Raw genomic sequence first — 17,489 nt, 5'->3', positions numbered from 1 at the left:
AGAGGGGCCAACCAAATCGAGGTGCGTGAGGGTCAGCATTCCTTGCACAGTATATGTTCCTTGCAGACCTCGGTAGGAAGAAAGCAGATGGGTACGGGGCGCAGCAGGAACATGGGAATACTAGAAAGGAACACATGTCCGAATCAATCTGCCATCCTATAATCAAAAAACGCATGCACGTAATAAAAGAAGGGCACAGTATATACACTCCCGGCTCCTCCACTTGACCACACTAAGTGACCTTGGGCAAAAGACTTGGTGTCGCATAGAAAACTGGCTAATCGCCTTATAAAAGAAACTGCATTGCACGGAGCCTGCGCCAGCAGCAGCGGCGCGTGGGAGAAGGGAGGGGAGCAAAGGTGGAGCGGCTTACCCCCCATCCGGCCTCCTGCAACTTTCTTCCGAAGTAGACGGCGCTCATTCCATCGATGGAGAGCATGCTAGGGGTGCACACAGCCACGGCCTCCTCTCCCTCGTTGTGTCGCGAAGGTCGAACTCCGGCTGGGGTGTCTCCCCCAGGGGCTTAATTCTGAGAGACTCTCTTCTCTTTCCTCCCAGGGGCAACAAACCGCTCCTTATCTCACCCTGTAAATTCCACCTTAAAAAGGTACCGAGAGCTCCGACAGGGCGTGTGATGGAAATTGGGACAATCCCCTGGGTTAAAACATCCTGCAGTATTTGTCACCTGGGCAGAGGAAACATATGTCCCAATGTAAAGGAAAGGTATGGCGGAGCCAGGAGACCCCGCTGGGAGCCCCTCTTCACACCCCTGGGCTGGGTATCCAGCAGGAATGGGGGCTGGCCCTTCTCTTCTCCCCACGGGGGTATCTGGGTACCAGGCTGCGCCTCTGCCCCTGTGCTCCCTGCCAGGCCGGGGTAAGGGACCTCTCCTCCCAGAATCTCTCTTCAGCTCCACGACTGGACACGGTAATGGGCGCTTCTTCCTGCTTCTGGCAGGCAGCTCCCTGCCTCCCCGAGGTGTCAATAGACGAAGCGGCTCCACCCTGGCCCGGCCCTAGGGTGGGGTTCCTTAAAGGGGCAGTGCGGAGTGCCGCATCAGCAGAGCGCTCGGGCAGGGGGCGGGGCCCTGATGCTGCTGCGGCAGGGAGGGGCCGGGTCGGCTGACAGGTCTCCAGGTGCCAGGCCCCTCCCTCCCACTGTTTCTGCCCTTACAGGGGGTGCCCGGGCCCCTTTGTGAAGGTGGGGGATGGGGTGTGGCGGGGAGGGGGTGTGGTGGGTGGGGTGAAGAGGCGGCCTCTGGTTTACAGATTTAGGAGGGGCGAATGATTGCGATGGGCAAGGCACCGTGTTCTCCATGGCAACCGGGAGTGACACCAGCAGGGACAGGGAGGGGGAGGGAGGGGCAGGAGGAGTGGTGAGCTGTGGAGGTGGTGAGGACTATGGGGGTGGGGGGGGGGGGGCTGGTGGGAGGGATGTCCAGACAAAGGGGAAAGGGTGAGATGTGGGAGAAAAGAGTGAGGTGAGAAATGAAAGATGGGGGCGGGGGAGGTAAGAAGGGTGTAGATTTGGAGAGGCGTGTGATGGGAGTGGTGAGAGAGTTGGGAGACACTCCCGAGTGGGAAGCAAGAGAGCAAGGGCGAAGGAGTAGGAGTGAAATCAGAAGGGGAGAGGAATTAGGGGGGGGGGGATTAAGAAGTGAGATGAGAGTTAAAGAAGGGGTGGAGGAGGAAGGAGGTGTTCTTCAGAAGTGAGTGAGTTAAACCCTTGTAGAAGAGATGGGTTGAGGTGTAAGGCTGGAGTGATAGACGGGTGGGGTGGTGAAATGGCTTGAGATGGTGTACAGGAGTGAATGTGAAGGGGAGGGTGATGGGAAAAGGCAAAGATGAAAAAAGGCAAGGAGAAGGGTAAAGGCGAGTAGGTGGTGAAGCGAAGAGGGGACGTGAGGGATAAGGGAGAGAGTTGAGTGGTGGTATGAGTGAGAAGAAGGAGAGCTGGGTTTACATTTGATTATATTGGACAAAGCAGTGAAGCAAAGAGGGAGAGAAGAAGTGACGTGAGAAGGTGGTAAAGACGGGGAAGGAGTGAGAGGAGATGGATGGAGAAATGAGTGATGTGAGAAGGAGAGAAAGATGCAGGAAGGAGTGACCTCAGAGGAGAGTGATGAGTAAAGGCTTAAGGTGATTGGCTGAGATGGAGAAAGAGTCAGGTGAGTCATGGAGAAAGGAGTGAGGTAAGAAGAAAAGGAGATGTAAAAAGAATGGGGGCGAGAAATGGAGGAAGGAGCGAGGGAAATAGACGAATGAGTGAGGTGAGAGTGCAGAGGTGGAAAAACAGTTAGGCTGAAATGGAGATAGACGGAGAAAGGAGTGGAGTAGGAAGGCAGAAAGGTGGAGAAATGAGCAAGTTAAGGGGAGAAGTGGGAATGAACCAGTCAAAGGGAGGTTAGACGTGGGGACATAACCAGGGCCACTGGAATTATGCGGAAGTATAAATCCAAATTATACAACATAATTGACTAAACTGCGTGTCAAGAAAAAGCAAATTATACAACATAGTACGGCACGTTCTGTGGCAGTAATTTGCCATTTCAACACACATTAACAAACACAATCTGGGCAAAAATGTCACTTCCGTACCAGTTTAACGCCTGACTACAGCAATGAGCAACTGAGAGGTGCCCAGTTAACCTTTGCATGGTCTTTTTATTTTTTATTTATTTATGTATTTATTTGAGTTTTATATATCGCTGGCTAGACCCGGAGGTATCAGAGCGCTTTACATAAGGTTCCACAAAATGACATCAATTACAAGTTACATCAGTTACAAGAAAACATTTCAAGAGCATTGGAAGATGTAGTAAATGGAGCTTAGAAGGGTAAGGAGGTGGGGTAAGATGTAGGAGGGAGAAAGGGTGAAGATAGGATGGATGGAGAGACGAAGGAGAGTCTGCCCCAAGTCCGGCTGGGTAGGTGACGGCTGAGGTGGAAGTCCACAGCCCATCTCCTCTGTAGCTATCCGGTAGCTCCACCGGGCATCAGTCAAGCAGCTAGGTCTCAATGAGAAAAAAATTAAAGAGCAAAGAGGAGGGATAAATGGAGCATAAAGGAGAAAGTGGGTGGAGTAAAGGGGTATGAGGGAAAGTACGACGGAGAGACGAAGTAAGGTCTGCTCAATGTCCGGCTGGGTAGGTGACTGCCGAAGGAGTAGCCCACAGCCCATCTCTCCCTCTATAGCTATCAAGTAGCTCTACCGGGCATCGGCCAAAAGCTAGGTCTCCACGGTCCGAGGCAGGTTCACAGATTTGGTATACTGAAGGGTAGGCCGGATGGGGGATGTGTTTGAGGTCTGGACGAAGTCTGTTTTTTTTCTCAGAGGAGTAGCACGACGTGGTAGGGAACACTGTGGCAGTCATCTTGGGGTCAGGCAGTCCCAATGATGTTAAACAAGTGATCTTGCGATTGAGACGGGGGGGGGGACTGGTCGTCCTCCTGTTGCGCTTCTGCATCATTGCTAGGAGGCTGTTTCCGCGCTGAGAATTGCAGTTTCGGCTGCTTACTGTCAGTGCGGCCCATTGTTCTCCTCGATCCAGGTTCCACATAGCAAACAGTGATCGCCTCCAGTAGCAACAAGGACAAGATTGCAAGGAGTCACAGGTAGGCAGTAAAGGAACGGTTGTGTTCTCTGCACCAGAGTCTATGTGGTGCCACGCGTCTTCCCCTCACTTGCAATCATGGGACTCATAGGGGGTGCGAAGCATACACTACAGTCCACAAGGTTCGCAGGGCGTTATCATGCAGTGTGCGAAGAGTTAGTGTGAGTCTTCTGCAGAGAGGGGCTCTCCCCTGTTTCAATGCCACAATTTCGAAGGTGTAGATGCAATTGGTTATACATTAGTGGGGTCCACAGGCACTCCCCACAATCCCGTTAGTCAAAAAGAGAAAGATCTCCCTTGGATCTATATATGCCAACAATCATTCAAACACACACAACTTTAAACACATAGCAGGGTATGAATCGGCATCAACAAAGCAAATAAGCTACAAAATGATGAATTTATTAAAATTAGTCACAATGGTGTCACATAAAACAAGCAGTTGTACACATTGGTTAAAAGACAAATAAAGACAATATTTCAAACATATACGCAAATTAAAATCATAGGAATTTACATATGAATAGATAACACATAATGTAAAAAGAACATCAACAGTAATAATCAATGTCAGTACATAATTGGAAAATTCATAAAAGCAAAGAAATTGGGAAAAAGAGAACCAAGAGGGAAATAATTCCTACTCAAGAAAGAAAGTCGCTAAATCAAAGACTAATTGGTTGTGATCCCAATGGAATTACAATCACATTACATATACAGCACAACCCATATTGTCCTAGACTTTGTCCGACTTCTTTTTTGTTAGAGCATCGACGCGTTTCGGTAGGCCACAGGTTAAGGCCAACACCTTCCTCAGGATATTTTGTTGATCCCAATTTAATTATGTTAAAATCTTATAGGTTTCTTTCTTTATTTAGTTCATTTGACTTGTGTAAATCATAGTACCATCGGGCTAGTGTTCCAACGGTAGATACATGGACAATATTTTCTTGACAATCTGTTACCAATTATATCCTTAGAGACAGCCTGGTTGTATATATACACTTCCTTGACTAAGGTATTTTGGTTTTGAAGGAATCATAGGTCGTTATTCTATGAAGTATCTCTCTACAATAGAAGATATCTTCCGTATCTATGGGTACCTTTGACAATTCGAACACCCTTCCGACGAGGTGGGGATAGAACCTCAGATACAGTCTGTCCCTTTAATTATTCAAAAACCTTTGTTGGTTCGACATACTTGAAGGAATCCACCGTGCGGACAGTACTTAGCCCTATTGAGGGTCTAATTGGATCGTAGTTTTCACATTCTTACCACGCCGCAAAGGTTTTTGAATAATTAAAGGGACAGACTGTATCTGAGGTTCTATCCCCACCTCGTCGGAAGGGTGTTCGAATTGTCAAAGGTACCCATAGATACGGAAGATATCTTCTATTGTAGAGAGATACTTCATAGAATAACGACCTATGATTCCTTCAAAACCAAAATACCTTAGTCAAGGAAGTGTATATATACAACCAGGCTGTCTCTAAGGATATAATTGGTAACAGATTGTCAAGAAAATATTGTCCATGTATCTACCGTTGGAACACTAGCCCGATGGTACTATGATTTACACAAGTCAAATGAACTAAATAAAGAAAGAAACCTATAAGATTTTAACATAATTAAATTGGGATCAACAAAATATCCTGAGGAAGGTGTTGGCCTTAACCTGTGGCCTACCGAAACGCGTCGATGCTCTAACAAAAAAGAAGTCGGACAAAGTCTAGGACAATATGGGTTTTGCTGTATATGTAATGTGATTGTAATTCCATTGGGATCACAACCAATTAGTCTTTGATTTAGCGACTTTCTTTCTTGAGTAGGAATTATTTCCCTCTTGGTTCTCTTTTTCCCAATTTCTTTGCTTTTATGAATTTTCCAATTATGTACTGACATTGATTATTACTGTTGGTGTTCTTTTTACATTATGTGTTATCTATTCATATGTAAATTCCTATGATTTTAATTTGCGTATATGTTTGAAATATTGTCTTTATTTGTCTTTTAACCAATGTGTACAACTGCTTGTTTTATGTGACAGCATTGTGACTAATTTTAATAAATTCATCATTTTGTAGCTTATTTGCTTTGTTGATGCCGATTCATACCCTGCTATGTGTTTAAAGTTGTGTGTGTTTGAATGATTGTTGGCATATATAGATCCAAGGGAGATCTTTCTCTTTTTGACTAACGGTCTTGCTTGGCACCCCTCTCCCTTGGTTCAGGGGTCCCTCTCTCTCTGTTTGAAACTCCCCACAATCCACCATCGCTGTGCTCAAAGCATAATTATTGTGAGGTGTCGCAAGTATTCCCTGCGCTCCGCACCCAAAGTAGGTCCGCAGTTGTAAGAAGGCTCTCGCTTCTGTAGTAGGAGCCCCTGCCCGCACAAACAACATGGAACGTGTCACAGGGGGCAGGGGTCTATGTAACTGTTCTGTTTAGTGCCTTTTGGGCCATTGAGGTAGAAACATAAAAAATCTGTAAATGATGCAGCAGCTGGTGGATTATGTGGCAAGTGCAGTGAATCCATAACTATGTGGAAAATGCTGCGGCTAGAGTTGCATCATTTCACTGGTCCTCAATATAATGAGAGGAGTAGGTGAGGACGGGGGTTGAGATCCGGTGAGACATGCGTAGAGGTGTGAAATGGTACCAGGAAGTAGGGTGATTTGAGAAGAAACAAGATGCAGCCCGAGTACCTGAAGTATGTTGCACAACTATCTTGTATTATGTATACTCTTGTAGTACCTATCCAAATTGTAAAGCGCTCTGATACCCACCTGGGTCAAGTTTGCGCTATATAAAACTTTCAAATAAATAAATAAGATGGAGGAAAGGAGTCACATGACAAGGGAGGCTGGGCTGACAGGGAGAGGAGTTGGAATTAACTGAAGTGAGACAACAGTTCTCAAAAGGGGGTGGGGTCAAGGAATGAGGAACGCAGAAAAGATAAGCAGGTAGGATGTTCTTTTATATTTCTCACCAATCACCAGACGGATATTATTAAAGACAATTCTGCACCAGAGTACTGTGGTATCCAAGAAGTCAAAAAGAGAAGTCTATATCGGCCCAGTCACACTCCATTTTATCAACCTGGAAGAATGAAAGTCTGAATTGTGAATCAAGGTTTCAAACAGTATTCTAAGCCGCCCTTTCTGTAACCAGCACATTAAACTGCTAAGCTTTGGTGCCACATCCTTCTCTGCCACTTCATCGTCTATCTATCCCTCGGGCCATAAGTGGTACCCAAGCTGGGTCTAGACCCAAGCTTCTTTGCTGTGGGAGTTCCATTATGCCTCTTCCACAACACTCAATTCATTCAACCCGCCTTTTCTGTCTCAGCAGTGCAGGGCCCATCCGCAATATTATCAAACCAGTGTAAAAACTACAGGAGTGGCAGAAACAGAAGATGGACTAAACCACTAAACTGGAGCCAAACCAGAACAGGATTGACTTTGGATCCCATTGGCTGTAGAGGATATCCGTTTGTCCATGATCACAGAAACAGATCTGCCCCGCCACCCCCCCCCAAGGGTTCTGTTCAGCATGGCTAAAAGTTAGTGGCATAGAGTGGAGTGGCTTGGAGTGTCCTAATATGAAATGGCGAAGAGTGCAGTAGAGTGTTGTACAGAGGAGTGGAGAGGAGTAGAGTGTTGTGCATTGGAGTGGCATAGAGTGAAGTCACGTACAGTGGAGTGGTGTTGAGTGCAGTGGTGTAGAGTGTAGCAGCATAGAATTCAGCAGTGTAAATGCAGCGCTGTATTATGCAGTGGCGTATATTAGAGTGTTGCATAGTTGAGTGGAGTGGCATAAAGCACAGTGGTGTAGAGTACAGCAGTACACAGTAGAGTGACGTAGAGTGTAGTGGCGTAGAGTGGTGCAGAGTAGAATATAGTGCAGTAGAGTGCAGTGCCATAGAATGCAGTGACGTGGAGGGCTGCAAAGTGCAGTGGTGTAGAGTCGAGTGATGCGGAGTAGAGTGGCGTACAGTGGAGTAAAGTGCAATGACATAGAATGTAGTGTTGCAGAATACAGTGTCAAAGAATGCAGTGGTGTAGAGTTGCATAGAGTGCACTGGCATAGAATGCATTGATATAGAGTTCAGTGGCGTAGAGCAGAATTGAGTAGAGTGGCGTTGAGTACAGTGGTGCAGAATAGAGTGCAGTGGCATAGAGTGCTGCAGAGTAGAGTGAAGTGGTGTGGAGTACAGTGGACTGGTTTAGAGTGCATTTGCCTAAAGAGTTGTAGATTGCAGCAGTGTAAATAAGAGTGGTGCATAGTAGAGTGCAGTGGTGTGGAATGGCATAGAATAGAGTGGACTGGTTTAGAGTGCATTTGTCTAGAGTGTTGCAGAGTGCAATGGCGTAGATTAGAGTGGCGCACAGTAGAGTGCAGTGGTACAGAGTGGACTGGTGCATAGTAGAGTGCAATTGTGCTGAGTGGAGTGGTGCAGAGTAGAGTGGCATTGAGTGCAGTGGTGTAGAATAGGATGGCATAGTGTGGTGCAAAGTGGCATAGAATGGAGTGGCGTCGAGTGGAGTGATGCAGAATGCAGTGGCATAGTGTGCAGTGATGCAGAGTGGCGTTAAGTGCATTGGCATAGATTGCATTAGTGCAGACTAGAGTGGCGTAAAGTGCAGTGTTACAGAGTAGAGTGCAGAGGCATAGAGAGCAGTGGTGCAGAGTAGAGTGCAGTGGCGTAGAGTGCAGTGGCGTAGAGTAGATTGTTTCAGAGTAGTGTGAAGTGGCATAGAGTGGAGTTGTGCAGGGTAGAGTGCAGTAGTGTAGAATGGCGTAGAGTAAAAGGATTAAAGTGACAGAGTGCAGTGGCGCAGAATAGATTAGAGTGGCACTGAAAACAATTAAGGTACCCCTAAATCAAATAAAATGGGTCTGGGGTGAGGGAGAAACAAACAAGAAAGCGTAAATACGAAATCCCACGTGAACTGTATTTCTTCAAAACTGGCTTAAAACAGCTGTATGGACTGGCCAGAGGCTATTTAATGTAAGCCAAAAATACACTTATTACATTGACTTATTTCTTTATTTTAGTTATTTTTGTAACCATTAATAAGCAGATTGTTACACAATACTATACATCTACAAAGTCACTATGTACTCCTTGATTATTTGCATCATATTTATTTTCTTAAATATTAAGACACATTTTGACAAGCAAAGAAACGCGGTTAGTATTTTTTTTTTTTAGAAAACATTAGACGTTTGATTTCATTTGGCAAGTCTGCCTGTTTCCACCCCCCCACCCCCCCCCCATTACACACTGCACCTTCCCTGGATTGGCAGAGCGCGCAGGGGTGTAGAGTTGAGTGTTACAGAGTAAAGTGTATTGGCGTACAGTGTATTGGCATAGAGTGCAGTGGCACATAGTGCAGCGTGGCATAGATTGGAGTGCTATAGAGTGTAGTGGGGACGAATGCATTGGCATAAGGTAGAGTGGTGGAGAGTAGAGAGGCACAGAGTGTAGTGGCGTACAGTGTAGACTTGCAGAGTAGAGTGCAGTGATGCAGAGTGCAGTGGTGTGGAATGGTGTAAAGTAGAGAGGCGAAGAGTAGAGTTCAGTGGGTGGGAGTGGTGCAGAGTAGAGTGGAGTGGAGTGGCATATGCTTGGTGTGGTAGCACACTGTCATTACAGACCACACATCTTCAATTGCAATGACCACTCCATTTGCACAAACAGTTTTACAAATAAAACTGTACAGCACACAAATGATAATGTATGGAAATGCCATCACCTGGTACATTGATTTGTTTTTCTCATAATAAAGTATTTATTTCCAACGCACTTCAGAATAAACAAAAAATGTGCTTCATTTGTGAGCTCCTTTTTCTGAAATACTTGCACAGTTCATTTAATTGTTGTTGCATACAAGAAAAAAGCCTTTCCTACCCTGAGTATCCAGCAAGATTCTCACATAAATCCTCTCACTTTGAAGTCAAAGAAAGAAAAGTAAACACCAAGCTCTCTTGCAAGACAAAGCCTGACATTTGACCTCCGTCTTTGAATGCACAGCAAATGTAACAAGGTATGAACTAGATTTACAGGTCTGTTTACAGAAAGGAGCACCCATGGAAGAATACAAGGGGAGTTGGATTGAAAAAGCTTTGCTCCCAAACTCTCACTGAACAGCCTAAAACAAATAAAGCCAGCAAATAGGAAGCTGGGAACGTTTGAGCTACAAACCACAAAGCCAATAGTAAGCAACGGTCCAAATGCATTTCCAAAAAGCATTTTGAGTGACCCCAATATGTTTTTAGCAAACCTGACGATTGTGCAGTGTGGTGGGTTTCGACCTAAAAACAGCTCAGCAAGAAGAGCAGCAGTGAACCAAATCAAAAGGGAAAACAAATAGATGACACACAAAATTAAACAAGGTACAGGACACAACACAAGGTTGAGTACTGGCCTGGTGCATGTGAAAGACATCCCCACAGTAATGAGACACACATTAATTTGTTAGGAAGTCCTTTTCTAATGTAACATGTCTGGCAATAAATCTAAGGTGTCAATCGAACCCAATTGATTAAACAAATAACACACGTTTTAAGTCGAATTTAAAAGAAAGTGCCCTGGGCACACTCTAAAGATGACACAATAGTGTAAATCTCAAAAGGACTATAAAGCTTGCACCAATCTTCAAAGAATGTTGATGTGAACTCAAACAAGGAAGTATCCAGACTGTTATGAGTATACACAATCAGAAAAGACAAACTCAACTGCTGATGTTTCCTACAATGATGCCAATGTGGAATTGACCAGCTGGTCTGGTTATAATGGAAGACTTTCCACTAACATTTAATGAGAACAAAGGGACAGAATACACAAAGCAGACACATGCATTAAAGCTGCCCACCAAAAGGTATGTAGATGTCAAAACATCACAATTACTTGAAAAGTAGTCGCAAAACGCTCAGAGGTTTGAACACAGCAAAAACGGAAAAGCTTTGTCCATGTCCTGTTTATGAAATGGATCACCTCGTGTTGTGCTTTTATTTTAGACTGATTCTTCTTTGCTTTTTTTCTGGTTCTGTTTTAGCTGTAATTTTGTGCTGCTCTGGTCTTCCTTTTCTCGCAGGGGCGGCTCTTCCACTAGGGCGGAGGAGCGTCGCCCCACTGCTTTCTTGCTGTGCGAGAAGCAGAAACATAAAATGGTAATAACGTCCCGTTATTACCATTTTATGTTTAGTTGTGGCGGGCGGGGCTGCTCTGCGAGCAGGGGAGGAGTGGTGTGCCCACACCTGCGGGCACAATGACTGTTTGGTCGGCCCTCTGGGGCCGCCGAAACCATTCATGCACACTCTGCCCTTTGCATCCTGCATGGAGAACATAGCCTCCCCGTAAGCCCCTGGCTGGGCGGCATCCCCACCAATCACAACGCTGCCATTGCAGTGTTGTGATTGGCTTTGGGGAGGGGAGGGAGGCTGCCTGCTTCCTGTTCCTGCCGGAGGCAGGAGAGGAGAAGCAGGAGCCGAGAAAAAGCGGGACCCGGTCAGCGGAAAGGTACTTTATTTTTTTTTATTTATTATTAAATTAAAACTGCCCCCTCCCCACGCGCCCCCCAGCCGCGAGCCGTGCCGGCCGCAACTGTTCTCAAGTGTCACTTCAGGTCCCTCCTGGATCTCCCAGCCCCCTACAGGTTTTGCTCTCGTTCTGGTTTGGCTAGCATCTTGTTCTGGACTCCTTGTGTTTTGATCTTCTTCTGGTGGAGGAGAACAAGAGAAGATGTTTCGGATGAATCCCATTCGAGACGTCTGGGGGTGGATGAGGGGGGGGGTGTCAATATTGCCAAAGGCAGCTGGGGGGGCCAGTAACATCAGGAGGTAAGTTTAATCTTTTTCTGTGCTCAGGAGGGTGTCTATGATATGTAAGGTAGATGTCTCCGTGCTGCAGCACTGTTCTCGGGTTCTCTAGTGCTCTACTCATTCTCTTACAGTCCCCTTCCAGTTGTTTATGTCTCTCTCTCCTAGTTCTGCTTTGGCTTGCATCTAGCTCTGCTCGAACTGTTCTCCAGCTCTCATCTGAGTCTGCTCCAGCTCTCCTCTGGCTCAGTCTCTGCTTTCTTCTGTGTGTTCCCTGGCTCCCTTCAGGTTCTATCTGGCCCATGTCTGTTCCTGCATTAAATAGATTCAACTAGTCCGAATTGTGTCATGGCACAGCGCAGAGGTGGGGAGTGTCCCCTTGTTCTCAGCTGAACTCAGTTGTTGCACACATGCACTTTGGGAGGAAAAGATAATGGAATACAGGAAGTGACCTTCTTAGAGGATGTCTTGCCTCACAAACATAGGGTATCTGCTTAGCATGTTCCATATATAATGATGTAATCGTCCTTCACTCTGTTGAAAATAATTGGGATTTGAAACTTATTTACAAAAAATCCAAACATGGTTTGGCTTAAGTGCCATATTCTGTTACGGAAAAGGTCGTATTTTGTAGCAAGTGTAACAGAAGCATTTCCAAAGCCAAGAGGTCTGGATTAAATGAGGTGATGCATGCCTTGTTAGCATATTTGAGCGAGATACACAGGCAGAAGCCTACAGGAGCAGACACAGAGGGCTATGCTGTCAAGTAGTCCATGGTGCATGTAAAAGCAAGTCCCGTGGGAGGATACAGCCCGACAACCAATAGAATTGGGTGAAAGGTGGTTTCTCCACAGACTCAACCATAACGATATAGACAAAGGTTCAACTTAGTGGTTAAAAGAGGTTGGTCAAAGTCAGCCAATGGTTGAACGTAGCTGACCCAAAGTTCTTTCTCTATGTCATATGCAAGAGGGTCACTTCGACAGCAGGGCAACCCGGATCTAAAACAAAGGGAGTGCAGTCTGTGTGTCCTGACTGACATGAGGGATGCAGAGCTGTCCAACCGGAAACATAAAGAAAGGTCACTCAGCAGCCAGTATGGTGGGGGATAGGGCAGGCCCAGCAACCAGTATGCAGGCACCTAGCCAGGGGTAAGAGCAGTGCTCTGACTACAGGCGGCCTGATGGGAAAGCCATAATCTACAGTGACTGTCACAGAGTCAAGGGAAGAGTTCAGGCACTGCAGCCGGAGTCAGGGGACAGGCCAGGCACTTCAGCCAGATGGAGGTCAGGCACTGTAGCCAGAGCCATGGGAAGAGGCCAGGCACTGCAGCCAGAGTGATGGGAAGAGGCCAGGCACTGCAGCCAGTCAGGGGAGAGGCCAGGCACTGCAGCCAGAGTCAGGGGGGAGGCCGGACACTGCAGCCAGAGTCAGGGGGGAGGCTGGACACTGCAGCCAGAGTGATGGGGAGAGGTCAGACACTGCGGCCAGAGTCAGGGGAGAGGCCAGGCACTGCAGCCAGAGTCAGGGGACAGGCCAGGCACTGCAGCCAGAGTCAGGGGGGAGGCCGGACACCGCAGCCAGAGTGGTGGGAAGAGGCCAGGCACTGTAACCAGAGTGATGGGAAGAGAACAGGCACTGCAGCCAGAGTGACCGGGAGAGGTCAAGTACTGCAGCCAGTCAGGGGAGAGGCCAGGAACTGCAGCCAGAGTCAGGGGACAGGCCAGGCACTGCAGCCAGAGTGATGGGAAGAGGTCAAGCACTGCAGCCAGTCTGGGGATAGGCCAGGCACTGCAGCCAGAGTCTGGGGACAGGCCAGGCACTGCAGCCAGAGTGATGGGAAGAGGCCAGGCACTACAGCCAGAGTGATGGGTAGAGGCCAGGCACTGCAGCCAGAGTCGGCAGGGTAGAGGCCAGGCACTGCAGCCAGAGTCAGGGGAGAGGCCATGCATTGCAGCAAGAGTGATGGGGAGAGGCCAGGCACTACAATCAGGGGAGAGGCCAGGCACTACAGCCAGAGCGATGAGGAGAGGTCAGTCACTGCAGCCAGAGTCAGGGGGGAGGCCAGGCACTGCAGCCAGAGTCAGGGGGAGAGGCCAGGCACTGCAGTCAGGAGGGAGGCCAGGCACTACAGCCAGACTGAGGGGGAGAGGTCAGGCACTGCAGCCAGAGTCAGGGAGGAGGCCAGGCACTGCAGCCAGAGTGAAGGTGAGAGGCCAGGCACTGCAGCCAAAGTGATGGGGAGAGGCCAGGCACTGCAGCCAGAGTAATGGGATGAGGCCAGGCACTGCAGCCAGAGTCAGAGGGGAGGGCAGGCACTACAACCAGAGCCATGGGAAGAGGCCACAAACTGCAGCCACAGTCATCGTGAGAGGCCAGGCACTGCTGCCACAGCCATCGTGAGAGGCCAGGCACTGCAGCCAGAGTCAGGGGTGAGGCCAGGCACTGCAGCCAGAGTAATGGGGAGGGAAACCAGACTCTGCAGCCATGGTAATGGAGAGGGAAACCAGACCCTGCATCCAGAGTAATGTGGAGGGAAACCAGACCCTGCATCCAGAGTAATGTGGAGGGAAACCAAACCCTGCATCCTGAGTAATGGGGAGGGAAACCAGACCCTGCATATGGAGTAATTGGGAGGGAAACCAGACCTTGCAGCCAGAGTTATGGGAGGGAAACCAGACTCTGCAGTCACAGTAATGGGGAGGGAAGCCAGACCCTGCATCCAGAGTAATGGAGAGGAGAACCAGATCCTGAATCCAGAGTAATGGGGAGGGAAACCAGACTCTGCAGCCAGAGTAATGGGAAGGGAATCCAGACCCTGCATCCAGAGCAATGGAGAGAAAAAACAGACACTGAATCCAGAGTAATGGAGAGGGAAACCAGATCCTGAATCCAGAGTAATGGGGAGGGAAACCAGACTCTGCAGCCAGAGTAATGAAGAGGGAAACCAGACTCTGCAGCCAGAGTAATGGGGAGGGAAACCAGACCCTGAATCCAGAGTAACGGAGAGAAAAAACAGACCCTGAATCCAGAGTAATAGGGAGGGAAACCAGACTCTGCAGCCAGAGTAATGGAGAGGGAAACCAGACCCTGCATCCAGAGTAATGGAGAGGGAACATTCTGCTAAACAGTGATGGGGGGGGGGGGCATTCTGTTCAGACTGGTGGGGAGAGACCTGCCTGTGCAGACAGTGATGGGGAGAGACCATTCTGCAGTTCCGAGGTTGTATTGTCACAGTGATGGGTGAGGGAGAGACCAGACTCTGTATCCAGTGTGATGTGAGGGAGACCGCCCTGTGCAGAGCGTGATGTGGAAGGCAACCAGGCTCTGCAGCCAGATAGGTGGGGGAGAGACACCAGGCTCCGCAGCTTGGGCGGTGCTAGGCTCTGCAGCCACAGAGGTGGGAGAGACAATATGCTCGGTATCCGGTGTAATGTGGGGGGGGGAGACCGGTCTGTGAAGGGAATGATTTCACAGATCCCAGGCTGTATGGGGGAGACGAGACAACGTCTATGTAAGTGCAGCCGGGTGGGAGCTAAGGTGAAGGTAGTTCCTTAACTTGTGCATTTCCTTTCTTTTTAGGGTTTTACTGTATCCCCTAGAACCGTCCCCATCAACCTTAACCCTCTAATCAGATGTTTTCTGTCATATCCGTGGTTTTTATTGTTCTTTAACAGATGTGCAGCTCTTCTCATGGCTGCGACAAGTGTCTTTTTTGGCCCTCAGATGTTACTGAATATCAAACATCATATGTGCTTTTATTTTTTAAATATGAATTATATTAACAAACATCTTTTTCAGTGGCACGCCTCTGGCCCATGTGCACTGGACACTTGATTTATTTGCTAAATAATTGAACACGGGCTGGACGAAAGTTCACAAAATCACGAAAAGTCCCTGAATGACGCAAGGCCCCCTGCATCGCCTGCAATATTTGGAAAACCTTTGTACTGCAGCTCTGAGTTTCTCCAGGCAAAAATCTCCTTTGGCAAGTCCCATGATAAATAAAATACCTGTTTTCAGATCCGTTTTTATAAATTTATATCTTGTGACCTACCTGTACCATACCTAAGAATTGAGTTTGGGTGAAGATTTCACAAAATGTGGTTCATTTTCTCCCATCTTTACCAAAGTTATTGAGAATGCAACCTGGAATGGGAGTAAGTTGCCAGCCTTACCTGGAATGACTGACTTTTTAAATAAATTGTCGCTGATACCGGACTCACTGGTACTCTTCTGTTTGACCATGAAAGGATGAAAAGTCGATTTAGCCCTCCTAAACATTTAATTTCTATATTAGGTGTATTAACCCTTTGAGCTATTATTTCAGCTTTAGATGCTACTGCCGAGCTGAGCAGTGCTGCTGCTTTGACGCAAGGCCTGGATAAGTTTATTTTCTTACATTTGCCAGGGCCGGTTTTGGGTCCCAGTCCGGCCCTCCTTGGTGGCATCTCCAATTCAAGGGCATTTCTTGGACAGAGCCAACTCTATGCCGATAGGCATTTTAGAGAACCTGGGCTACTCACTGGTAACATCCCTGCCACCCATCTCTTTGTGCCAAATTTACCAGTTCGGTAATACGTGGGCAAGAAATTAATCGTCTTGTACTGCAAATTGAAATTGAAAAAGTGGAAATTTATCAAGGTGCAGCTTTATATATTGAAAAGTAGAGCTGCTCTAAAACTAACCTTGAAATGCAAATTATTTCAAAGATCTGGCCGTATTCGTGCTTCTCTCAATACTTGACCAACTATATGGCGGTAAGAAAATGTTATATTTTCCCCTCTTTGGTATGTGAGAACTCCGAGCAAAGGTGACCCAGTGACAAACTGTTGTTGCCATCCTTAATTTCTGGCTCTATCACAAGTAGTGTCAACAGAAGTGGAGACAATCTCTCTAATATTGTCTTAAAATCTCCTCTGGTGAATGTGGGCAACAACACAACATCATTATTATTACATATTACTATTTATTCAAACACTTAGTGGGCGTTTCTTCTCATTTGTTAATTTTCCTAGTACCACTCCCTCGTTTTAGGTCGAATTTACCACACCGCGCTTTTGGTTACAAAAGATGTATTGTGGACTTATGAAGAACGTACAGGTGCCTACAGCCCACCTATTGCTATCCATTTCCTGGGTTTACTGTCATTCATTTTCTTGATTCTTATTTGACAGTTCTCCCTGTCCATCTTTTCTTTATCCCTCCCCTGAAGCACAGCCTCTTTACCATATAGCACAAGGATTTGAACTGTATGGGTTTGTCCATGGTCAACCAATTAAGTTCACAGAGAAGATGTGACACCGACAAATACTTCGGAAGGTGAAAGAGCACCCTAGGCGCAGCATTTTGCCCAACCTGTCAGCACCGGATGATTGCCTTCTTGCCCCCGCCCCCCAGTATCGAATGTTCCCATAGTCAATTCTGGACGGGATCAAGTCTTTGATCACGGTTTTATAGGCAGAGAAAGGTAAAATTACTATGATCTTTTTGACCAACATCCGAACTGCTAAGCAGGTGGAGACTACCTGCAACTTCATAGTAGGCTTCTCATCTCAGCTGCCGAACACCTCCAGCCAGTGATGAGGGCCCCATAGCTGGGGGTTCTTCCCCAAGACCATAACCTCAGTCTGCTCACCATTGACCTTGTGCAAGTTTGTGCCCAGTCATGTAGAGATCCTGCTCAAGCATAAATTCTGGGTCCGGTACGGTTACCCTGTTCAGATGACAAAGCGAAGATGATCCGAGTGTCGTCTGCATGTGCGAACAAAGTCAAACCACAGCTCTTCACCACCTCGCAAGGAGGCGTACAGTGATGTTACAGAGCATCGGGCTCAAGGCAGAGCCCTGGGGAATGCCATTCGCAAGCGCATGCGACTCCGATCCAGCGCTACCAGAGAAGACCTGTTATTTTGTGTATATTTATCAGTTTCTCGCAGTATGAATGAGGGTTACCTTGTAGGAAAGCTGATGCAGAAAGTCTTGGGGCTGATTGATTCTTTGGGAAAATGTATGTCAGATGCCATTAGTATGAAATATGTATTGTGGAAA

The 17,489-nt window shown here is 47.3% G+C and overlaps 1 protein-coding gene across 5 annotated transcripts in view; it reads right to left on the bottom strand.

Moving 5' to 3' along the window:
• KLF8 (KLF transcription factor 8) overlaps window positions 1-17,489 on the bottom strand; it is a 763,154-nt gene that overhangs the window by 89,173 nt on the left and 656,492 nt on the right. The window contains exon 1 of one of the 5 annotated variants that reach the window (XM_085630696.1): window positions 374-1,007. The exons of the other annotated variants lie outside the window; for them this stretch is intronic. Within the exon in view, the coding sequence (XP_085486822.1) occupies window positions 374-439 (66 nt within the window). The 5' untranslated portion in view covers window positions 440-1,007. Of the gene's footprint in view, window positions 1-373; window positions 1,008-17,489 lie in introns of those variants that run through there. 5 annotated transcript variants of the gene reach the window in all.

This window comes from Triturus cristatus, chromosome 10, assembly GCF_964204655.1.
Source record: "Triturus cristatus chromosome 10, aTriCri1.1, whole genome shotgun sequence".
In the NCBI taxonomy this organism is placed as follows: domain Eukaryota; kingdom Metazoa; phylum Chordata; class Amphibia; order Caudata; family Salamandridae; genus Triturus; species Triturus cristatus.
Note: the sequence above shows the minus strand (reverse complement) of the source record. Positions and strands in the feature narration are given on the sequence as shown.